The sequence below is a fragment of the Nelumbo nucifera genome, chromosome 3 (assembly GCF_055504915.1).
Source record: "Nelumbo nucifera cultivar China Antique chromosome 3, China Antique-T2T, whole genome shotgun sequence".
Lineage (NCBI taxonomy): Eukaryota > Viridiplantae > Streptophyta > Magnoliopsida > Proteales > Nelumbonaceae > Nelumbo > Nelumbo nucifera.
This window is the reverse complement of record NC_142651.1, coordinates 10,334,286-10,360,190: the sequence shown is the minus strand read 5'-3', so window position 1 is coordinate 10,360,190 and position 25,905 is coordinate 10,334,286. Positions and strand designations below refer to the sequence as shown.

General features: G+C 41.4%; 1 protein-coding gene across 8 annotated transcripts in view; it reads right to left on the bottom strand.

The window, feature by feature from the left end:
* LOC104602733 (AP-1 complex subunit gamma-2-like) overlaps positions 1-25,905 on the bottom strand; it is a 177,320-nt gene that overhangs the window by 57,281 nt on the left and 94,134 nt on the right. For all 8 annotated transcript variants that reach the window (XR_016083803.1, XM_088900252.1, XM_088900254.1 and 5 more), the window contains 3 exons: positions 24,972-25,026; positions 24,427-24,549; positions 24,238-24,333 (listed from right to left, as the gene is read on the bottom strand). Coding sequence is in view for 7 of the 8 variants with exons in the window: in XM_088900252.1 (XP_088756378.1) it covers positions 24,238-24,333; positions 24,427-24,549; positions 24,972-25,026 (274 nt within the window). In the remaining variant the exon portion in view is untranslated. The remainder of the gene's footprint in view (positions 1-24,237; positions 24,334-24,426; positions 24,550-24,971; positions 25,027-25,905) is intronic.

The window sequence follows — 25,905 nt, the reverse complement described above, 5'->3', positions numbered from 1 at the left end:
AGATGAACCAAGATACCATCTACTACAAAATCCATAGTAAGTCAACCCCATTCACATACCACAAGACCCAAGTAGCTCAACCATTGGATGCCCAGAACAAAATTCACCTGACTAAATTCCAATGGGAACAAATCCATAACAAGCTTTTGCATATAAAGAACCATATCCTTACAAACTCCATTACAACTTAGATTTTTCTTCTCATTAACATAATCATTTAGTAAGAATTATCAGATAAGAAAGTACACATTAGGGAGAGGTAAACTCTCTTAACTCTCCCCCCAAGAAGCAACAAATTACAAAATAGCCCAAAACAATTGATTCCTTCCCACCCCTTGTTTAGCAAGTGTATCTGCAAAAGAATTAGCACACCTTTTAACCCAATGCAGTTTTATTTCCATTCCGTGGGTCAGTCTGAATTTCCTTTTTCATTGATAAAGTTCTACAAGCCATCATCCTCCTCGTTCTCTAGCCAGCCTATTGTCAATTTTGAATCTCCTTCAATGATCAGCCTGCTTATGTTCAATTCCTTGGCCTTTTTTCTCCCTCCAACATAGCCAATATCTCTGCTCAGAGTGAATTTCCCACACTGATTGGGCCTGAATACAAGGCTATAACTTTGCCTTCCTCATTCCAGAAAACTCCTCCAACACCTACAGGGTCAGGGTTACCTTCACTACCCGCATCAAAGTTCTACTTAAGGAAACCAACTAGGGAACATTGGAGAGGAAACCTCTTTACTTGGAGCTGAATTTGCTACTTCCTTCCACTTATTTAGCAAAGTCGTTGCAGAAACATCAGTAAAAAGATCTAAGGATTTCACCCATTGCACCACTCTTACCATGATTACTTCGATAATTGCTTCTCTGCTTCTTTCTTTTTCACAAAAATTCTTTGGCTCCTCTCCTCCCAAACTGTCCAACAGACTGCAGTTCTTGTACATCTCCACAGCACCTTACCCCTCTTCTTAATCCCACTAACAGCATGAGTCAAACAGGCTTCGAACATCCGGAGAGGAAGTCCACCTGCAACAAAACAAAGAAAGAAACAATTCCCAAATAGACAAAACAAAGGGGCAAGATATTAATAAGTGAAACCAAGACTCACCATGTGCTTTACAAAGAATACACCAATTAGGAGATAAACACCAAAAAGGCGTCTTTCTTTGAAGTAGGTCACAAGTGTTGGTCCTTTCCAAGAGTACTTCCCAACAAAAGGCCCCAACCCTTGGAGGAACTGATTTACCCCAAACCTCGTTAACTGGAAAAGGTTGCCCAAGACTATCATGAGGAAGTGATAAAGCTTTGAAGAAAGAGGCATAGGTAAGGGAAATGGAAGAGTCAAGAGTCCAAACCCAGAGTCTAATTTGGAGAAATCCAAACAGACCCCATGCAAGGTTTGAAGAAGTGTCAAAACATTATCCAACTTCGAATCTCGGATACCCCTCCTAAAACCCAAGTCCAAATCTACCTTAGAACCTACACCAAAATGAGTACAAAAAGTAGACACTGGCTCTTCTTTAAAGTTGGAGATAACGAAAAGAGAAGGGAATTGTTCTTTTAAAGGCAAATTCCCAACCCAAACATGTTCCCAAAACTTTACCAGGTTCCAAAAGCAAGGGTTATACCTTATGAAAGGAAGGAAAAAGGGAAGGATGACATGTATCGATCTCCAAGGAGATCTCCAAAGCCATTTCCCTAGCAAAGCCATATTCCCTTTTTGTATGTTACCAATTCGGCAGTTCCTAGTCCACCAAAATTCCTACTTCTACTAACCACCTCCTAACTAACCCTATGGTCCCTTCTTTCCTCCCTTGGATCCCACAGAAAGTCTCTCATTAGTTTCTCCAATCTTCTACACACCCCATTGGTATTTTGAACACTGATAAGAAATAAACAGGAAGGTTAGCTAGAGTTGATTTTATCAAAGTGATCCTGCCCCACAAGGTTCCATAAGCTTCCATTCCTTGGATTGTCTCCTAAGGGAAGACCCAAATAACTCATTGGCCACTAAGAGACTTCACAACCCAAAATAGATGCACATTCCACAACCTCCCTCTCATCCATGTTTATCCCCACTACACAGCTCTTGTTGAGATTAATTTGTAGATTTGACATATGTTCAAAGAGTTGAATTATCATCTTCAAGTTCCTAAACCAACTTAGATTATCACATTCACAGAATACGATCGTATCATCAGCAAACTGCAAATGGGTTATGGGTACTCTATCTCTTCCCATTCTCAACCCTCTCACTAGCTCGCTAGAATCTGTTATAGTGATTAGCTTCCCTAGGCCATCAGCAACTAATGTGAATAGAAAAGGAAAGAGAGGGTCTCCCTGTCTAATTCCTCCAATAGCTAGAAAATCATCCACTACAGTCTCATTAATGAAGATAGAATAGCTGCAAGTCCTAATACACCCAGGGATCCACTTACACCACCTTAGCTCCAAATCCAAAGTTCCTCATAACTTCCACTAAAAATGACCAATCCACTGAGTCATGGGTCTTCTCCAAACCAAGCTTGCAAACTGTTGAAGATTAATCAGCTTTATGATGTTTTTTATGAGTAGATGTTTTATGTTAGTTGTTAGATAGGAGGTGGGGACCACAGTGGTTATGTGAATCCAAATTTTATTATGTTTTTGTGTCTTATATATGCTGTTTTATGTCTTGCCGCCCTATAAGAGCATAGTTGTCTTTGTACTGCTCTATTATTTTTAATATAAATAATAAGTGAAGGGGGCGGCCAGATTATTGCTCTCCTTTCTTTTCAACTTCTCTTCTTCTCCTTCTCTCTTTCTTCTTTCTTCAAGAAACTCCTTTTATTTCATATTTTTTAATTCATCAAGCTTTCTACTTGGTATCAGAGCAGCAGCTAGGGTTTCTAGAAGCATTCTCATGCCCTAGATCAGACAACTGCATGAAGTAATAAAGGGCTGATCGATCTGCTGTAGATTGCCCAGTTCTTGGATTTTTTGGTGGGATCTAGTCATCAGGAAGGTGATCTACTGTTCGGCATCAAAATCAGGAAGAACTAGAGTATGGGGAAGAGTCCCAAAAAAGATGGACTCTTTGTTTTTGATCTGATCTTGGGCGGCCATGTATTGTTAGTTTTTTTTTATTTTCTGAAGAGTGCGGTTTGGTTTCTGGATTTTTCTGAGCCTCTTGGAGTGATCGATTCACTCCTCTCTATTGGGAGGCGTGGGGAGGAAGAGATTTCTCTCCAGCCAGGGTTTTCTTCTTCCGGAAGGGTTTGTTTCTGTATGTGTGATATTAAATTGTTTTTGGAAGGTTTCCAATCTATTTTTTCTTACTGTAGAACTGTTTGAAGTAAGATGGAGAGTTGGAATACCGAGATGAAATCTACCGATACTGTGGGACTGGGTGTTGGAGGTAGTAGTGATATTTTTTGGTCTGGGATAATTACTATAGTAAAACTTGATGGTACAAATTATTTGGAGTAGGCACAATCAGCTATGATGGCTATTGGTGCCCGTGGAAAATTAGGGTATTTCACTAGAGAGGAGAAGAAACTTGATATAGACTCTTCCCGATGGGTGCAAGAGAACTACATGGTAATGTCCTGGCTGTGTAATTCTATGTTACCTCATATTGTAAAAAATTTCCTATGGGCTAATACTACTAAGGAGATTTGGGATGGAGTGACCGAAACCTACTCTTAGAAACAAAATGAAGCCAGAGCCTATCAATTAAGGAATCAGGTGATAAGTATGAAACAGGGAGAAAAACCTCTTGCTGTGTATTTCTCCATGCTGAAAACCCTATGGCAGGAAATAAATCACTTAGAAACTGTGGTATGGGAAAGTGTAAATGGTGCAACAATCTATCACAGACTGGTAGAGAGGAATAGGGTTTTTGAGTTCTTGGCAGGGCTAAACCCTGAGTGCTAGGCAGCATATTCTTTCTAGGGAGGGTGTGACACTCTCTCAAGCCTATGCGTTTGTCTTTGGAGAGGAGAGTAGGAGGAATGTAATGCTAAGACAGCCTGGGATTGACCAGTCGGCTATGGTTGGTACAACAAAACCTAAGCCGAATGGAGACAGGGGGAGTAGTGAGACTAGAAGGGAAGATAAGAAGGACTTGGTGTGTGATTATTGCAAGAAGCCTAAGCATACCAGGGACACTTGCTAGAAGCTTCATCCAAATCTTATGCCTGCCTGGATAAGGAACAAGAAGGGAAATGCAAATGTAGCCACTACAGGAAACTCTTCGGTCCCTCTTTCCCAAACGGATTGGGAATCCATTGCAGTAGCAGCAATGAGGACAGAATTGGAGAGGTTTGGACAGCTTATGAGTAAGAAAGATTCACCTAGCACTAGCCTTCCAGATGGATAGTAGAATGCAAGAGCCAGCTACACCTCTTCCTTTGCACATACAGGTAGTTCATATGCAACTGCAAATCTTGCATCCACTTCAGGTAAGGTGGGACCTCCCTGGATTATAGACTCAGGAGCATCTGAGCACATGACTAATGCCCTTACCCTTTTCAGTTTCTATCAGTTGTGTTCTGGTAAAGACAGAGTCTCTACAGCAGATGGTTCACATATTCCCATTGCTGAGAAAGGGACAGTTAGAGTGACCAATGATATAACTCTGTCTTCTGTTTTACATTTCCCTAGACTTCATACCAACCTACTGTCTGTTAGCTCTTTGACAAAGAATTTGAATTGTTCTGTAACTTTTCTTCCTGGTAATTGTGTTTTACAGGATTTGGAGTCAAAGAAGATGATTGGGAGTGGTCGTGAGATGAATGGAGTCTACCTTCTGGATGAGATTCCGAGACATCAGAGCCATCATGTTAGCAGCAGCAATAGTAGTGGGTCAGAGTCAGTGAACCAGATTATGCTCTGGCACAATTGCTTGGGACACCTTTCTTTTAGCTCTTTGAAATGTTTTTTCCCAAAGTTGTTTGAGTTTGTTCAGTTATCTACTTTGGAGTGTGAGAGTTGTCAGTTAGGAAAGCATTGTAGACAGTCTTTTAAACCAAGTAATAAAAGAAGTACTTTTGCTTTTAATATTGTTCACACTAATGTATGGGGGCCATATCATATCCCTTCCATGGGAGGATTCCGATACTTTCTCTTGTTTGTGGATGATTATACACGACATTCTTGGATATATTTGATGAGATCACGTGATGAGGTTCCTAACTTGGTACGACAGTTCCACCAAATGGTTCTCACACAATTTAGAGTGAGAACTAAGGTTTTTAGATCAAATAATGCCAGAGAGTATTTTGAGAAGGACCTGACCACGTATTTCCTAGAACATGGGGTAATTCATCAGAGCAGTTGTACATATACACCACAACAGAATGGAGTTGCTGAGAGAAAAAACAGATACATCGTGGAGGTGGCAAGGAGTCTTATGATTTGTGCTTCAGTTCCTATGCAGTTCTGGGGAGATGCAGTTCTTATAGCCGTGCATTTGATTAACTGTCTTCCTTCACAGACTTTGGGGTTTAAGGTGCCATTTAGTCTGCTTTTTCCAGATGGGGAGATATTTCATATACCTCTGAGGGTTTTTGGGTGTGTTTCCTTTGTTCACATTCTTGGCCCTCATCACAAGAAATTGGATCCTAAGGCCAAGAAATGTGTTTTTCTTGGGTATGCTCAAAACCAAAAGGGGTATTGTTGTTATGACCTAGTGTCGAGGAGCAGATTTGTCACAATGGATGTTACCTTCTTTGAATCCACCTTCTTCTTCTCGAGTGGTTCTCCTCAGGGGGAGAGTTTTGGGGAGGAAAACTCACAGCCTGTTCCTCTTCCTGTTTCTTTGGTGCCTTCATCAGTTCAGCCAGCACCTTCATCAGTTCAGCCAGCACATCCATTAGTTCAGCCAGCACCTGCACCTCTAGTTTCATTACCTGAGCCACTACGGGCAACCTCACAGAAATATCAGCGTCGACAGATGATGGTTGACTCCACACATCCTCAACCCACACCACTCTCTATCAGTCCTTCTGAAACTCCAGATTCAGTAGATACAGTTCCAGGTATTCCTCTTGAGCCTGAACCTATTATGTTTTCTGATGATAATGTTCTTGTCCCTAACACCATTATTGCAGTTGATCCCATTGACCTTGATCTTCCCATTGCACTTCATAAGGGGAAGAGAAAGTGTACAGCCCATTGCATTTCAAACCATCTTTCCTACAGTGCCTTATCACCCTCCTACCGTGCTTTTCTTTCTTCCTTGGATTCTGTGTCTATACCCAGGAATGTTACTGGGGCTCTCTCCAAACCTGAGTAGAAAACAACCATCCAAGATGAGATGGAAGCTCTGGTTAAAAATCAAACTTGGGAAATAGTTGATCCCCCCCAAACAAGGAGACAGTCAAATGTAGATGGGTATTCACAGTGAAGTATAGGGTTGATGGCAAGATAGTGAGGTACAAGGCAAGGTTGGTAGCAAAAGGGTATACTCAGACCTACGATGTTGATTATCTGGAAACCTTTGCACCAGTAGCTAAGATGAGTTCAGTTCATATCCTTTTATCTCTAGAAACCACCTATTCATGGCCTTTGTTCCAGCTTGATGTCAAAAATGCCTTCCTCAATGGTGATTTACAGGAGGTATATATAGACATTCCAGCAGGCTTTTATGAGAATGTTGGTAAGGGAAAGGTGTGCAGACTCAGAAAATCTCTGTTTGGACTGAAATAGTCACCTAAGGCTTGGTTTGACAGGTTCAGAGGGGCACTCATCCGTTTGGACTGATCACACTCTCTTTGTGAAGAGGAGAGATGCTCTAGTGTCAATTCTGATTGTGTATGTGGATGATATAGTGGTGACAAGAAATGATCTGGAGGAGATTGATGATCTCAAAAAATCATTGCAACAAGAATTTGATATCAAAGATCTTGGTGAGCTCAAATACTTCTTGGGGATTGAAGTTGCAAGATCCAAGCATGGGATCTACATTTCACAGAGGAAGTATGTACTTGACCTATTGTGGGAGACTAGGAAGCTGGGGACCAAACCAACAGACACTTCTATTGATCCAAATCATAGAGTTAATGGTGTGGATGGTGAGTTGGTAAAGGATGTGGGGAGATATCAAAGAATGATGGGCCGACTGCTATATTTGTGTATAGCATGACCATATATTTCTTATGCTGTCAATGTTGTGAGTCAGTACATGCATGCACCTCAGGTTCAGCACTGGGAAGCTATTGAGAGGATAATTGCATATCTGAAAAAGCACCCTGGCAGACGCATTCTTTTCTCAAATCATAAGAATCTAAAGCTAGAGTCCTATACAGATGTAGACTAGGCAGGATGCTTAGATGACAGGAGGTCTACATCAAGAGTGTGTACCTTTGTAGGTGGAAACTTGATCTCCTAGAAGAGTAAGAAGTAAGCGGTTGTGGCAAGGTCAAGTGCAGAGGCTGAGTATAGATCCATGGCTCATGGTGTCTCAAAACTTCTTTGGGTTAGATCTCTTTTGAGTGAGATTGGGGTAAAAGCAGAGGAACCTATGATGTTATACTGTGACAATCAGGTTGCAATCAATATTGCCCACAATCCAATTCAGCATGATAGGACAAAACACATTGAAGTTGATAGACACTTTATAAGAGAAAGGGTAACAACCAGAGAAGTCTGTTTGCCTTATGTCTCTTCAGAGTTGCAGCTAGCTGATGTTCTCACTAAAGGGGTGGCAAAGAACAAGCTTGAACATGATCTACACAAGTTGGGAATGTGTGACATTTACTCCCAACTTGAGGGGGAATGTTGAAGATTAATCAATTTTATGATGTTTTTTACGAGTAGATGTTTTATGTTAGTTGTTAGATAGGAGGTGGGGACCACAGTAGTTATGTGAATCCAAATTTTATTATGTTTTTGTGTCTTATATATGTTGTTTTATGTCTTGCCGCCCTATAAGGGCATAGTTGTCTTTGTACTGCTCTATTATTTTTAATATAAATAATAAGTGAAGGGGATAGCCAGATTATTGCTCTCCTTTCTTTTCAACTTCTCTTCTTCTCTTCTTCTCCTTCTCTCTTTCTTCTTTCTTCAAGAAACTCCTTTTATTTCATATTTTTTAATTCAGCAAGCTTTCTACTCAAGCTATACTGTTTTTACCAGTTCTTTTCATCTCCACTAGACTTTCATCAGTAATTAAGATTTGATCAATTATCTGCTTGTTTTTAACAAAAGCCCCTCGGTTTGGAAAGATGATGGAAGGAAGCACAGATCTGATCCTCCGAGAGAGCACCTTAGCAATTATTTTGTATAGGCTATTAACCAAGCTGATGGGTCTAAACTCTCTACGATGACTAGCATTCAACTTTTGGGTACCAAAGCAGTAAAGCTACAACTTAGCTAATTTCCATCAACTACATTAACTATGAAGGAGAGTATCTTGTACAGGCAGGTCCAAGTGTTTAACAAGCGTGTGGCCCACAAAATTTAAAGTACTACCACTGTCAATAAGCTTCAAGAACCCCCTTTCTGCTAATGTTGTTCATTCTTTCATCCTAATAAAGGATATTTTAAAAGGCATCTAAAATTATAAAATCTATTTTTTTTTGTAGGATTGAGAATTTAAGACCCTAACATGGACTAGTTTGGGCTTGCCTCAAGGGGCTTCATCAGGGGTCTAGGGGTGGCACCCCCGGTCCAAGCACTAGGCTTAAAAAAGAGCAAAATGAACAAATTTTAAAAAGGGTCATGCCTAGGCTGTAGCGCAAGGCACACAAGCATGCACCTTTTGAAAGTGTTGCACCTAAGGCCTAAGCAAGGAACATACCTTAAAATGCACCTTGTCTGTGCACCTAGGCATGCCTTTTATATCACTGAATGTACTCTCATGGAAAGATGCTCAAAAGCAAGTTGGTATTCCCATATCAAGCTAGTTTTCTTAACCTTTGCCAAGTCTTCATCATAATCTTTGAATCCTAAGGAACCAAATCGAACATACAATGCTTCAATTAAGTCAAACTAGGTGACCTGTGGATGTGATCAATGAAACCATTGATGCCACATCATGGCTTCTCCTTCTAGATGTACTGAAGCAATTAAAGCTCGCTAGTGACTTGGTACTTCATTGATCTCAAAATACCATTTAGCTTTGAAGATCCACGGAAGAGGATCTTCTTAGTACAATGGAAAATTGCAACTTGATTGACTTCCACAACGCAAATTCAGTACTCTGAGTACTCCCCTAATTAGATCTCTCGGATTCACCTTTCTTAGCTCCACTTAGGGCCATCTTCTCGCAAGTGGATGCCATTGCCAACGAATTCCCTTTAGTTTCTCTGAGCCCATGCACCACCTTGTGCAAATTGAGTTTGATCTAGTTAACGTTGTCTTCAATAGAGGCTGATCTTATCTTCAACATGGTTTTGTTATCATTGTAAGTCTGAAGAGTGATTTGATGCCACTTTGTGAGGAACGACCAAGCGTTGGAGCTTCTCCAAGGGTTCAACCTCCTAGAACAAATGCAGAAAGAATGAGATGGAGAGAGTGAGAGGGAAAAATTCAAGAGCTAATTCCATCATCAACATTCCACCATTTATATGCTTTTACATCAAGGCCCAATTAACAAAATAAAGAAAGAGAGAAAGAGACCACAATGTCAATTATTCAAATGTGGATGGCAGATGTATAACATATACATGCTTAAAGCGTTCATGAGAGCGAGCCATAACATGGTGTGGATCCTTAAGCTTAGGAGCACTTGCACTAGGCCTCAAGTCTTCTATGGGCCTGGGCTGTTAACTAACACTTTCCCCAAAACACCTATAATCTAAATCACTAAAACACCCTCAAGGAGAATGGTGGACTCTCGATCAACAGAGCTTCTTCGAGGGAGCTCCTTCCTCTAGAAAAATGAAACAGAACTAGAGAAGAGGGAGAGGAGAGAGAGAGGGAGAGGAAGGAATAGAAAAAGAGTTAATTATGATTCTTCACTGCCCACTAGCCTTATATAGGCTTCTTACTTATCAATTCATCATTACTAACAAACTATGCATGTGGGGTGCCTTGACATGACCTGTGGGTGTAGACAAAACACAAGGGAGGTTTGTAAGTCTTCAGGTTGGCCACTGCTGGTGCTGCATGGGATTCATGATCCACATGGGCTTCCTGACCTGCATGGGCCTGATAATCTGGAGTTGGGCTACCCACCTGGGATCTATCATCCCCCCCACCCTTAAGAATGACCTTGGCCTCAAACTCAAGGTCAATATGGGGAAACTGCTCCTGCAACCAACTGAAATCTTCCTATGTGGCATCTTCTAGGGGCAGGTTTGTCCACTGAACAAGGGCATGTTTCACCACTTTGCGACCCATTTTCATCCAACGGATGTCCTTGATGACATTGGGCTCAATGATCAGTTGTCCTTCACTAGTAAACTTAGGTAGGAGTGACTTCACTAGGGCTGCATCTGTCTTGCATGGTTTGAGGAGACATGAAATACCGGGTGGAGGTGGGTTGTAGCTGACAGGTCCAATTTGTAAGCCACTGCTCCGACTCTATTCAAAATGCGAAAGGGAACAAAGAACCTGGGTGAGAATTTCTGCAAAGCTCTTTTTGCCAATGATGACAATCTATAAGCTTTTCAAGAAGACTAAGTCCCCTACTTGATATTCCACCTCACGAATTCTTATCATATTGCAACTTCATGTAGTCTTGGGCCATAAGCAAGTGATCCTTGAGTGACCGCAAATGTTTCGTCTCTAGCTTTAAGCTGTTGCTCAACCTCTACAACTGCTGAAGTGTCTTTCTCATACGGTAACATTGAGGGTGGGTCTCTTCCATACAAGACTTTAAAGGGGGTGGTTCTTCTAGTAACATGATAAGTGGTATTATACCAAAATTCGGCCCATGGGAGCCAATTAAGCCACTGAGTAGGCTTTTCTCCTGCAATGCATCTGGGGTAGGTCTCTAGGCAATGGTTAACCACTTCCAATTGTTCGTCAGTCTGCAGTCGATAGCTAGCGGAATTATAAGTGTGGGTGCCCTGTGCTCGAAAGTATTCCTCCAAGAATCGGCTTACAAAGGTGGGGTCTTGGTCCGTGATGATAGTTGTTGGTGTATAGGGATGTAATCAGATCGGATGCAGCAAAATCCACATCCAATCCGATTACTGAAATGTACATCTAAATCCAATCCAAAACCCAATTGGATTTAAAGAGTCGGATTCAAATTCGTCCTAACGGACTTGGATCAGATTCAGATTTAATCCGACTCTGCTATAAATTTTCTAAAATACTAGAAAAATTAAAAATTATTTATTTTTGAACTTTTGTATATAATAAATTAATATAAATATTACATACTAAATTTATTATATATATAAATTCATATATAATATAATATAAAGAATAGATTTTTATAATTTTAAATATAATTATATAAAATGTATATATTATAATATAATCAGATACAGATTTTAATTGGATCAGATGGGATCAAATCCAAAAACGATCCGATTATTAATCGGATGTAGATTCTAACATCTGAATCCGATCCAATTATATAAATACATCATCTGAATCCGAGATAACCGTGTAGGGGTGAGAAAGTGCAATGAAGTGCGCATATTTACTCAATCTATCCACAACAACAAGTATGATAAACTTCCCACCTGACTTGGGCAGTCCTGTAATAAAATCAATAGTTACCTCATCCAATACCTGATCTGGAATGGGTAGTGGTTGTAGCAGCCCAGCCAGAGTTTGGGCCCAATACTTCTGGGTTTGGCACACCGAGCAACCTGCAACAAAATCTTGCACTGCCTTCTTCATTCCCCACCAGTAAAAGTGGGCTGCTAGGCATCTGTAAGTTCTGATAATCCCAGAATGACCACCCTCTACTGATTCATGGAACAACTTCAAGAGTTCAGTGTGGTGTGGTAAACAGATTTAGATTCTACCACCATCGGCCCTTGTAGAATAAGTCTGAACCTACTAAGGAAAACCCAGTTACTTGGTCTGCCCCCGATTTCAACTGTTAACGAATTAGCTTCAATTCACCATCTTGTTGAGCTTTGTCTTTGATGTGATCAAGCAAGGAATAGAGAAGTCTGTAAACTGTCATAATGTTAATTTCTTCTCTCCTGGATAAGACGTCAGCAACTGTATTTGATGGGCCCGGTTTATACTCAATGGTGAAGTCAAAGCCCATCAACTTGCTAGCCCACCTCTGCTGTTCCAGATTGAGAACCCTTTGCTCCATTAAATGTTTGAGGCTTCTCTGATCAGTACTCACTGTGAATTTGCACCCCAATAGGTAAGCCCTCCATTTGTGCACGGAGAGTACCAAAGCCATTAGTTCCTTGTCGTAAGTTGACTTTAATTGGGCCTGGGCCGACAAGAGCTTACTGAAATAAGATTTGGGATGTCCTTTTGCATAAGGACTGCACTAATTCCTCTGTCCAGTGCATCACATTCCATCACAAACGGCTTGGTAGCGTCTGGTAATGCCAAGGTAGGAGGTTAAGTAACAGCTTTTTTGAGGGATTTCAAATGTCACTTCTTCTTGTTCCGTCCAGGTGATAGCATCCTTCTTCAACAAAGCTGTAAGAGGGGCAGCTAGGGATGCATAGCCCTTGATGAACCTCCTGTAAGGCTGTAATAGCTTGTGAGGCCCAAAAATCCCTGCAGACTCTTAACACTCTTAGGTCGAGTCCATTGAGTCATTGCCACAATTTTCTCAGGAACTGTCATTACAGTCCCCCTTGAAATCACATGGCCCAAATACTGAATCTACGTTTGGCTGAATATGCACTTGGAAGGTTTGGTATATAATTGATGTTGCCGGAGAATCCCAAGGTTTATCTCCAAATGTTTTAAATGAGAGGCCCAATCATTGCTATATACCAAAGTGTCATCAAAGAACACCAAGATAAACTGATAAAGTGCTTGAGGTGAGGCCGGAAGATGTCATTCATGAGGCTCTAAAAAGTGGAAGGTGCATTAGTCAACCCAAATGGCATGACCACAAATTCGTAGTGGCGTCATGGGTCTGAAAGGCTGTTTTCTGGATGTCCTCTGAGTGGACCCGGATTTGGTGGTAACCAGACCGCAGGTCCAACTTGGAAAAGTAGGTTTCATGCTTCAATTCATCAAATAATTCATCTACTAAGGGGATTGGAAACCTGTCCTTCACAGTGATGCTATTGAGGGCCCTATAATAAACACAAAAACGCCATGTACCATCCTTCTTTTTGATGAGGACAGGGGAAGAATAGGGTTGTGGCTCAGCTGTATCAATTGCTTGGTCAACAGATCAGTTACTATTTTTTTCAATTTCAGCCCGCTGAACATGCAGATATCTATAAGGTCTGAGATTAGTGGGTTGGGCCCCTGGCTGAATAGGAATGAAGTGATCATGAGTCCGCACAGGTGGTAGGTTGTTTTGCTCTCCAAACACATCATGGTATGCGGCTAAGAGCTGCTGTAAGGGGGTGTCTTCACTCATGACAGCATGGGTTCCTGTTCCACAAGAGATAGTGGACCCAACTCTGAATGAACCTAAACAAACCAAAGTCACAATGCCTGAATTTAGGTTGTATTTGAAAATCTGTTGGGTCAAATCAACTGCTGGTTCGGTTGGACCAAGACCTTTTAAATGGCATTGTTTCCTGTTCATCCAGAAATCCATGGTCAAGAGTGTCCAGTCACATCATGGGGCCAAGAAGCTTCAGCCATTGGATTCCCAGAACTAGGTCAGATCCACTAAATTCTAAGGGGTACAAGTCCACCTTGAACGCATGCCCCTGTATTCTAAGGCCCACGGCCTTGCACAGCCCATCACAAGGTATTTGCTGTCCATTAGCTGCCTTAACAACAAAAGGAGGAACGACCTGAACCTCCAGGCCCATATGTCGAACTAAGTCCAGAGTGATGAAGTTGAGGGAACTGCCACTATCAATCAAGATTGGCACCTTTCTTCGCTTAAGTATACCATACACTCTCATAATCTGAGTGGAGTGGAGCCTGGTTAAGGCACCAAGTGAAATCTCCAGGTTTTCCTTGACGGAATCCTCCACTTGGTTGGAACCCATGGACCAGTATCCACTTCTTCACTCTCCTCAAGGCTGTCAACAATTTGGAGGAACATCTACTGGACCTTGCACTTATGGCCTGGAGAGAATTTCTCCTCACATTTATAGCATAATCCCTTTTCCCGTCAGGCCTGCATCTGGGCCCACGTGATTTTTCTAACTGTGGGGGTCAATGGAGGATTTGGTCGAACTAGAGTTAACTCGACTTTGGGTGGCAGGGTCTTGGGGGTCGGTTCAAGAATCTTGGATCGCTAATACCTCCTAATCCAGCTCATCTTATCTTCATGCAACCGAGATAAGCTCACAATGGCTAAAACAGGAGGGGGTTGCAGGGCTTTCACTTCCAATCTAATGTCCTCCCTTAAGTCGTCAATAAAATAGTCAGTGAGAGCATGTTCCAACCATCGGGCATTCTCATGGCTAGCCACTCGAACTCAACCTCACATTCCCAAATGGAGCCAGTCTGTTTCACCCTAGATAATGCTTCATCAAAATTTTCAAAGTTGGAAGGGCCAAATCGTATTTGCAGGGCCTCGATAAAGTCTAGCCATGATATTTGGGGGTGTTAATGGCGGTACCATTGGTACCAGAGACTAGCTTCTCCATCTAGGTGGATGGAGGCAATCTGTACTCTCTAATTGGTCAGAATCTCATGAAAATCAAAGTACCATTCAGCACGGCAAATCCAGGGGGAAGGGTCGTCACCTGAGAATGCGGGAAACACCATTTTGGGGCTGCAAAAGTTGAAGGGCGCCACTACTTGATCCCTCCCGGTCTGCCTCCTTGTTGGGTTGAGCTAACATCCATTCGAGTTGCCACACCACAGCAAATAGGGCATCCTTGATGCCCCTTAATTCACCCTCCATCTGATTGATTCTTTCCTCCTGCAATTGGTTGTGAGTGGTAGGCATGGTGGATCAAGGGGCTATGATAACAATTGATGGACTCTGTTAGCGTAGGGGTATTTCTGTCTTTATACCTTGATTGATGTTGCTGATCTGTAATGTTGTGTTGAAACATGTGCTCTTAACTTAAGTAAGGGCACATAGGTCTTTTCAGTCATGTTTTAATAATAATATAAATACTTATTGGACGACTGGGAGAAGTTAGGTTGACTCTTTCAGTTCGAACCAGAATTCTCTCTTCTCTCTTTCTCTCTTTCTCTCTTTCTTTATCACTTTTTCTTCTTCTACATAACTGAACTCAGTCAGGCTGAACTCTAAGGCAGACCTGAATTATAACATGGTATCAGAGCTAGGTTAAATCTGCCTAGATTTCTGCTTGCCTAGGGTTCATTCTCTGCGCACCCTATCTAGGGTTTTCCTCTTTTTTTTTCTATGTTCGATTGGAGAAAAGGGAAAGGGCTGAAAAGGAGTGATCGCCCTCTTCCCTTGGGGATCTCTATGCCTCCAGTCAGGTCGTATGTGGTCAGTTGCTGTGATTCCTGAGATCGCCCTCTCCTAGTAGAGGAAGAATAGAGGGCCGAACTGTGTGGGCAGTGGCTGTTGTGTGTGAAGCGGCTGTTGTGTGTGGACTGCTCTCCTGCTCGCATGGGTGTTACTTCAGCGATAAGGTAAGAGATTTCAGTGCATGATATCTGTTATGGATTAAATAGGAGGTGTGTTTCAGACCATTTGCTAGGGTTTCGGCCAGTAAGTGCTAGGGTTTATGCTGGTTTCTTTGTGCATTTTGAAGGAAGAGATATGATCATATAGTGGTGAGATTTCAGGTAGTTGTAGGAGTAGGGTTTGTGGTGTAAGCACACATTCCAGCAACAAATAGTGCTGCAATCAGTGTGACAGGTGTGACTTAGTGGTGTGTAGTGTGCAGATCTCAGTGATAATAGAATTCAGCAAGTGTGCAGAATTGGTGATAATATAATGGGAGACAATAATGATTATAAACCTAGTGTGATGGTGCCTACAGACTACCTGAATGTTCAAATGACCTTCATTAAGTTAAATGGAGAGAATTATGTGCCTTGGGCTAAATCCGTTGAAGTCTTTCTGAAGGCTAAGAAGAAGGTGAAACACATCAGAGAGGAGAAACCCTCCTCTAACTCTCACGAGTATGAAGACTAGGAGCAAGAGGACGCTCAGATCATCACATGGTTGTGGAACAGTATGGAACCCAGGATTAGTGTGAACTTCATGTTCCTTGATACTGCCAAAGATGTGTGGGACTATGCGAAGAAATTGTATTCGAGGCAGGACAATACAACCAGAGTTTATCAGCTTTATCAAGAGTACTTTAATCTGCAACAGGGCAATCAGAGTCTTGAGGAGTACTATGCCAACATGAGGAACATACGTAATGAGTTGAATGTCTATCATTCTCTCACTTCTGATGTCAAGATTCAGCAACAACAGAGAGAGCAGCTTGATGTGACTAGATTTTTTGTGGGACTAAATTCTGAATATGAACCAGTACGGGCTCAGATATTAGGGGGATCAGCTCTTCTGTCCCTAGAAGAGGTATTTGCTCGACTTCGGAGGATTTCTATCGGATCTACTGAGAACTCTAATATCTCAGATAGATCTGCCTTTGCTGCATCGAGAGGCCGTGGTGGTAGAGGTGGAGCTCGGGGAGCTCAGTCTGGCCGTGGTCGTGGTAGTGGTTCTGCATATGGCCGAAGTGGCAATGGTGGGTCTACTCATAATCGTGGTGGTGGTCATACTGGGAGTAGAGATTCAGGGGGAGCCCGTGGTAGAGGACGTAGCTCAGGCCCGAGGAAGTGCACTCATTGTGGTATGGATGGACATACCATCAACTATTGTTATGATCTACATGGTCCTCCCTCAACCTGGGCCAATCATGCCACGACCAGTGACTCAAGTTCCAGCTTTAGACAGGAGAATCATTCATCTGACCAGTTGCCTCCTACATCCACAGATGGTCCCATGAAGGAGATGGTGAGTGTTCCCCGTGATGAATACGAGAGGTTTATCCAATCACAGCAGAACACGGCGACTTTTGCTCACTCAGGTATGGCTTGTCTGGCATCTACACCCAATCCCTGGATCATTGACTCTGGAGCCTCCGATCACATGACTGGAACTCCAGGTGTGTTTTCCTCCTTATCTCATTGCTCAACATCACAATCTGTCACCCTTGCTAATGGTTCCACATCCTCAATTTGTGGTGTTGGTAATGTTGACCTAGATCCTATATCCCTCTCATCAGTTCTGTATGTTCCTAAATTGCCTTTTAACCTTATGTCTGTTAGTAAGCTGACCAAATCACTTAACTGCTCCATTACCTTTTATCCTTCTATGTGTGTCTTTCAGGATCTCAAGACAGGGATGAAGATTGGTGGAGGGCATGAAGCAGGTGGACTGTATTATCTTGACGGTGGTGGTGGTAGAACTTCAACAGCTCTCCAGTCATCTCTTTCTCCTCTCCAGTGGCACCGCCGATTTGGTCATCCGTCGCTCAAAGTCTTGAAGTCCTTGGTTTCGTCCTTGAGTCAACTTTCTGTTTTGGATTGTGAGTCGTGTCAGTTTGGGAAACACCATCGTGTTCCCTTTAGTTCTAGGGTTGATAACCGTGTGTCGAGTCCTTTTTCTTTAGTTCATTCAGATGTTTGGGGTCCTTATAAAGTAATGTCATATAATGGATACAGATATTTTGTCATTTTTGTGGATGATTTTTCAAGGATGACGTGGCTCTATTTAATGAAAGAAAGAAGTGAATTGTTTACCATTTTTCAAAAATTTTATGCTGAAATTCGTAACCAATTTGGTACCCACATCAAAGTTTTTCGTTCTGATAATGGCCGCGAATATTTATCATCATTTCAGGAATACTTGGACCAACACGGCATTATACATCAGACCTCGTGTACCTACACCCCACAACAAAATGGGGTGGCTGAGAGAAAGAATCGCCATCTCCTTGAAACAGCAAGATCCCTAATGCATCACATGCATGTTTTCAAACCTTTTTGGAGTGATGCAGTGCTTACCTCTTATTTTCTGATTAATCGGATGCCCACGTTCATCCTTGATGGTCAGTCTCCGTTTCAGGTCTTGTTTCCCACTTTGTCTCCGTTCCCTCTTACGCCGATAGTTTTTGGGTGTGTCTATTTTGTCCATAATCTGGGTCCCGGGAATGACAAGTTTGATGCCCGTTCTCTCAAGTGCATCTTCCTTGGCTATTCTCGGACCCAGAAAGGGTATAGGTGTTACCATCCTGGTTCTCGACGGTCCTTTGTGTGTGCTGATGTCAATTTCTTTGAGTCTAACTCCGTTCTTTTTGGGGTCTGGTGATGCTTCTTCCTCCTCATCACCTCCTCCTCTTCCACTTCCCGTTGTCGATCCTCCTCCCTTTGTTCCAGTCGTGATCAAATCCTTGCCTCTGGTGCCACCACCTGTTGAACGCCCACCTATCCGTCATGTGTATACACATCGCCCACGTGCACCAGCTACTACTCCTCCGGCTACATCTCCGTCGACGGATCCGGCACCAGACCCCCACTTAGCATCTGAGATTGATCTACCCATTGCTTTGCGGAAAGGTAAACGTACTTGCACCCTTCATCCCATTTCTAATTATGTTTCTCTTACTCACCTTTCCTTTTCCCATCGCTAGTTTGTTACCTTGTTATCCTCAGTTATTGTTCCTAAAGATGTCCAGGAAGCCCTTGCCTCTCCAGGGTGGTGCCGTGCCATGGAAGAAGAACTCTCAGCCCTTCATCATAATCATACTTGGGACCTCACTGCTCTTCCTCCTGGGAAGCAAGTTGTTGGTTGTAAATGGGTTTATATGGTTAAGTATCTGCCTGATGGTAGTGTTGAACGCCTGAAAGCGCGATTAGTTGCAAAAGGGTACTCCCAAACCTATGGCATTGACTACACAGAGACCTTCTCACCGGTTGCTAAGATAGGGTCAGTTCGTGTTGTGATCTCTCTTGCAGCCGTGTATGAGTGGACACTATATCAGCTTGATATTAAGAATGCCTTTTTGCATGGTGACTTACTCGAGGAGGTCTACATGGAGCAACCTCCAGGGTTTGTTGCTCAGGGGGAGGATGGTAAAGTGTGCAGACTAAGGAAGGCTATATATGGGCTTAAACAGTCTCCTCGAGCATGGTTTGGTAGGTTCAGTGAGGTGGTAAAGAAGTTTGGCATGAAACAGTGCAAAGTTGACCATTCTGTATTTAGTCATGACTCTCCGGGAGGAAAAATACTATTGGTGGTGTATGTAGATGATATTGTTATTACTGGGAATGATAACATTGGTATTGACAGGCTGCAGACTTATCTGCAGGATCACTTTCAGACAAAGGATCTAGGTAAACTGAAATACTTCTTGGGGATAGAGGTAGCGAGATCCAAGTATGGGATTAACCTGTGCCAGAGGAAGTATGTGCTTGATTTGCTGGAAGAAACAGGCTTGTTGGGTGCCAAACCAGCTGAAAAACCCATGGACACAAATACCAAGCTAAGCAGTGATATGGGTGAAGTGTTTGAAGACCCTGGCAGATACCGATGACTTGTGGGCAAACTGAACTACCTAACCATTACCAGACTAGACATCTCATTTGCAGTTAGTGTGGTAAGCCAGTTCATGCAAAAACCTCTGATTCCTCATTGGAATGCGGTTCTGAGAATTGTGAAGTATCTGAAAGGGGCCCTGGGTTGTGGTTCTATGTCTGGTACAAGAGTGGGGGAAAACTTGAAATAGAAGGGTATTCTGATGCTGATTGAGCCGGTTCTATGTCTGATAGGCGGTCTACTACAGGCTATTGCACATTTCTGGGAGGTAACCTGGTGACATGAAAATGTAAGAAGCAGACGGTTGTGGCAAGAAGCAGTGCAGAAGCAGAATATAGGGCTATGGCGCACACCGCTTGTGAATTAGTGTGGCTAAGGAACCTTCTACAAGAAGTAGGGTACAACATTAACACTCCAATGAAGCTCTATTGTGATAATCAGGCTGCAGTTCATATCTCCTCTAATCCAGTGTTTCATGAAAGAACCAAGCACATTGAGGTTGATTGTCACTTTGTGAGGGAGAAGGTGCTGAATGGAGAGCTAGACACTACACATGTTAATACAGGAAATCAGTGGGCTGACTTATTTACAAAAGGCTTGAGTCGGGGAAGAGTGGACTACATATGTAACAAGCTGGTGAGTATATGATATATACTCACCAGCTTGAGGGGGAGTGATAGCGTAGGGGTATTTCTGTCTTTATACCTTGATTGATGTTGCCGATCTGTAATGTTGTGTTGAAACATGTGCTCTTAACTTAAGTAAGGGCACATAGGTCTTTTCAGTCATGTTTTAATAATAATATAAACACTTACTGGCCGACTGGGAGAAGTTAGGTTGACTCTTTCAGTTCGAACCAGAATTCTCTCTTCTCTCTTTCTCTCTTTCTCTCTTTCTCTCTTTCTTTATCACTTTTTCTTCTTCTACATAACTGAACTCAGTCAGGCCGAACTCTAAGGCAGACCTGAATTATAACAGACTCTCGATCAACAGAGCTTCTTTGAGGGAGCTACTTCCTCCAGAAAAGTGAAATAGAACCAAAGGAGAGGGAGAAAGAGGAAGTAATAGAAAAAGAGAGTTAATTATGATCCTTCACACATTCTTCACTACCCACTGGCCTTATATAGGCTTTCTTACTTATCAATTAATCATTACCAACAAATTATGCATGTGGGGTATCTTGACGTGGCCTGCAGGTGTAGACAAAAAACAAGGGAGGTTTGTAAGGCTTTGGGTTGAACACTGCAGGTGCTGCATGGGCTTCACGACCCACATGGGCTTCCTGACCTGCATGGGCCTGATAATCTGAAGTTTTTTTTTTTTTGATAAATCCTGATAATCTGAAGTTGGGCTACCCGCCTGGGATCTATCAGAGAAATGTCCAACAAGAAAGTTGGAGACAAAAGTCAAGATTGCTATGGTTTAAAGCTGGTGATAAAAATACTGCTTTCTTCCATGCATATGCAAATGCAAGGAGGAGAAATCTGATCACAAGAGTTCAGGTGGGGAATGAGGTGGTGGACTACTGGGGGAAATTCAGGAGAAGTTGTGGATTTCTATAAAAGGATGTACTCATTAAGAACTTGGGGAGGTGCTTCCTAAAAAATTAAGTGATTTCTCAGTAAATTGGGTTGCAAGAGATTTTGAGGTGTGTGAAATCTCAAAGAGTGTCTTGATAGGGGTTGGAGAAATAAGGAGAGGGGTGCTGGTGGAATGTGTTGATGCATTTGAGTGGAATTTGGGAACTCCCATTTTCCTACTTGGGAATGCTGATTGATGGCAATTCTGCTTACACCACAATCTGGAAGTCAGTCATTGAAGGAGGCTGGATGGGTGGAAAGTGGGATACCTATCCTTGTGGGTGGGGGAGAGGGGTTACTATTTATCTTTGCTGAGGGTTCCTCCAAAAATTGCAAAGATATTGGAAAAGATCCAAAGGAATTTTTTATAGGAAGGGGTGGGGGGAGAGGGGCAAAAAGTTCCACCTGGTTAAATGAGATAAGGTGTGTAGACCCAAAGAAGGAGGATTGGGGTTTAGAAGGGTGAGATTATTTAATAAAGCCTTACTTGGGAAATGGTTATGAAGATTTGGGCTTAGTATGGAGGAGGGTGGTAGTTAGTAAATATGGGGGTGACAAGATTTGGATGGGAATCAAGGGAGGTTAGCTCTTCATACAGGGTGAGTGTTTGGAAAGGGATTATGAAACTTAATCAGGAGTTTAGAAGTTTAACAGGCTTTTCAGTTAGGGATGGAGCTAGAATAAGATTTTGAGAGGATGACTGGAGTGGGGTAGGAAGATTGTGTGAGGTTTTCCCAAGACTATTTAGGCTGTCTGATCTAGGAATGAGTATTCAAAGCTGTTATGTAAGAAATGGGGAGCAGCTAGTATGTCCAAGATTCAGAAGACTACTGCTTGATAGGGAAATTGAAGAGTGTCCCAATCTGTTGGAGATATTAGAAAGGGTGAAGATCTCAGCTCAGTCTAGGTATGAGTTATGGGGGAAAGAATGCTCAAATGGAAAGTTTACTATTAAATCTTGTTATTCAGCTTTGTGCAGGAAACAATTGGATTTTGACTCAATTGTTGGGGTTTGGGGTAACCCAGTGCCCCATAGGGTGGAAGCTTTTGCTTGGCTAATGGCTATGGATAGTGTGTTGAAAGTGGATCACTTGAAGACAAGAGGTTTAAGAATGGCCTAAATGTGTCATATGTGTAGAGAAGAGAGGAATCAGTCAGCCATCTCTCCTTTGCATGCAAAATTTCTGGGTTCCTGTGGAACTGGAACCTCTTCATGGCACTTTTTGGGATTAGAAATTTCCGGCCAAGGGCACCTGCTGAAATTTTTTCCTCATGGACAAGAATCAATGGAGGGAAGAAGGCTAGAATTTGCCATCCGTTGGAATATATGGAAAGAAAGGAATAGAAGAATCTTTGAAGACAAGGAATGGAAGCTAGACAAACTGGTGGCATCTGTTGGCAAAGCTGTTGCATATTGGGTTCTGATATTCCCTGAGTTTTCACAGATCAAGAGAGAAGACTTGGGAGAAAGCTTATGGGAGCTGGTGGTGTATCAAAATTATGAGATGGATATTTGAAAATATGTAGGTTATTGTCCTAAATTTCTGTTGTTAGGTGTTACCTTAACACCTATCCGGATTGTACTCTAATTTTCTTTTAGTTATAAAAAATACAATTATAATGTACTATAGTAATGTATACAATTTTTACAATATATTATACTATATTATGATATTTTATATAATATAATATGATAGAATTGTAATGTTTTATAAAATTATATTGTATAAACATAGTATTATATATATTTTTTTTTCAAAATACATATACTACAACTTCAGTAAAAGTATTAGTAACAATGGACTGCAATTAAGATTGATAATCAAGAGATACCCCAAACTAATTCAGGTACTTCAGATCAATCTTCCATAATAGGGAGAAACTAAAGAGGATGTTGCCCATAAAAATAGAGTAAAGTGGTTGAAGTAGAGATGTGCATCCAATTTGCTATATGATCGGCATATGCCAATGAGACTACAAGGAAATTTCTTCAAGACGGTTATAAGACCAAAATTGTTGTATGGATAGAGTGTTGCACAAACAAAACAGCATATTCAAAAGCTCAGTGTTTCAAAACTCAGATAAGTGACTAACCCGCTTTCCTTTCTGGGTGGTGGTTCACTAGTTTGACTGTCCAGGTTACATGGTTCAACCCATGAAATCATCAAAAGTCAAAACCCTAAAAGATACAAATATAAAAATCAACGCTTTGGGGGAGAGAGATTAAATATCTCCAGCAATGGCAGAAATTAGCTACAGAAACACCATCATCACTGTTCAATTGTCATCACCAGCCAATTTCCAATCAGGTCTCTCTCCCTCTCCAAAGCTGGATTTTGACCAGCCATTTGACTCACTAGTTTAAAAATTTTATTAATTATGAACCATCAACCCTTAGAACAGGCTGAACAACTCACCAGGTATGGTCAAAAGTTTGTTGACCAAGTCAATGTTTTTTGGCTTTTAATGAGTTAGGGGTAAAACAAAACCAGTCTTTCTTCCAAATGATGGGTCGGACAACCCAACTGTTTGAGTGGTGTAGCCAAGGATGTTGAGATGGATAAGTCAAAAGACTAGAAACAACATAATAAAAAATAAGTGCATTAGAGAGGATGTAGATGTAGCTTCAAATAGTGAGAAGATGAGGAAAAGTCAGATTGAGATGGTTTGTTCATGTGCATAGGCAATAAGGCAATTAATAACTACACCAATGAGGAGTGAATTGGTGCAAGTAGAAGACCTCTAAAAGAGTAGGGAGAAGACCAATGAAAATGTAGTATGAAGCATTAAAACATAATTTAAGGACAAGAAATAAAAAAATAATAATTTAAGGACTTGTAATTTGACAAAAAAAAAAGCATGGCTATTGATAGAGCACAATGATGGGACAGGATTCATGCAGCTGACCCTAAATAGTTGGGATTAAGGCTAAGATGAATTGACTTGAGTTGAAACATTAATAGATTTTGGCCTGAAAAGTAGGATCTTGATTTTAACTTATCTAGGATAAAAGAAACACTGCTCTCCATTAATATTATTTTTTTAGGGCAACTCCCTACCCCTAGGGAACCACTTAAAAGTTCAAAAATAACAAAAATATGGAGAAAGATGCACTCACAGTAATTGGCTCTTCTTTGTCAAGCATCCCAATATTATTGACCAACATTTCCCCATATTCTCCAATGCACCAAACTGCCACTCGAACAAGACTTTCCTGACATGGGAATAAAAAAAAAAAAAACTTCAGAACAATGTGAATAAAAGAACTCTTTGCACATATATGTTGTAAAATTTTAAAAATAGGTACCTGTTCACTAGATGTTTGGAATGCCCTGTAAAGGGACCTTACGGTATATCCATGGAGTTGAGATGCATTGCTTATTACAACAATAAGGGCATGCCATACTTCATCCTTCACAAAGTTTCCAGCCTGGCAGCCCAACAAAAGGAAAACCTTGGAGATCATTCAGATAAAAATAATATAAAACAAAATAATTATAGTGGTGGCTTCTTCTGGTTATTTATACTACTATTACAAAATAAAAGAAGCAATAGTAAATTTGAGCATATCATTTTTTATTTCTGTAAAACTAAGCATATATTATCCATAAAAAATGGTAAATACTCAATCGATACTTTCATAAAGCATGACTTTCTGCAGATACTATTTGTACTGATAAGTAACACAAATTAAAATGAAAACAAGAGACTGAACCCAAAGAGTAAATGAAAAGTAGAATCTATATTGGATGGGAATATGTAGCTTCACTATCCAAAATATGACCTGCAAAATCTCAGGGTGCAGCTTAAGTAATCTTGTAGTATCCTCTACATCATGATTTCATTGCTTACCACAGAAAGAACCTTGAGCATATGATCAATGTACCACATTTTGTCTGAGGAAAACCTGTAAAAAGAAGACGAAATTTCAAATAAGACCATAACATATCCAAAAGGAAAAAACAGCCATTACTCAACACTTATCCTGGCCATCTGGAGTCATTGTGGGGAAGGGGGAAGGAACTGAATAAGGACCTAACTATTGGTTGCGCAAAGTTTCCATTCTTAGACTTGTACCCATGTTCTCACACAGTGTCAAAGGCATTAACTAGTCATCACATGAAATGATGGCATGATTCATTAGCCTACTGGAATGACACAAAGATAAAAGATCTAGCAGCCCCAATGATCCAGAGCAGCATAATACACTCCATTACCAGAGATAATATATTAACAAGGATCTAGAAGACCCCAAAGCACCAGTGTTCTAACCAAGGATCATATAGTAACTTGGAAGACCTCTGATCAAAATAATAACACCAAAGGTCACCCTAAATTGACAAAGAAAGACAAATACAGACTTACAAAGTCGGTAGGTCTGTAGGATTAGATCATTTGGCATACTTGTTTGAACACAAAGAAATCCTCTAAACCCCAAAATAAAAGGTGAATAAGAGGAATACAGTTGAAGCTATGGTTGGAAATGAAGGAGTGAGAACGGTGATATCTAAGCTGTTTTTGTATAGGAAACAACCATATATGTGAGCTTGGATAAGACAATGGCATAGACCTTTACCATCATCATTACAATGCTGGAGAGAAGCAAGAAACTATGGACCAATAGAAAGGGAGCAAAAGATTTGCGTGACCAACTGGAGCAACTGAAATCAATCCTGTTATGGTTTGAAGTTGTAACAGGACTGCACATCAACTTGCATAAGTCAGAACTCATAGCAGTTGGTGAAGTGCCTGATCTGATACAGTGGGCTGAAGAATTGGGATGCAA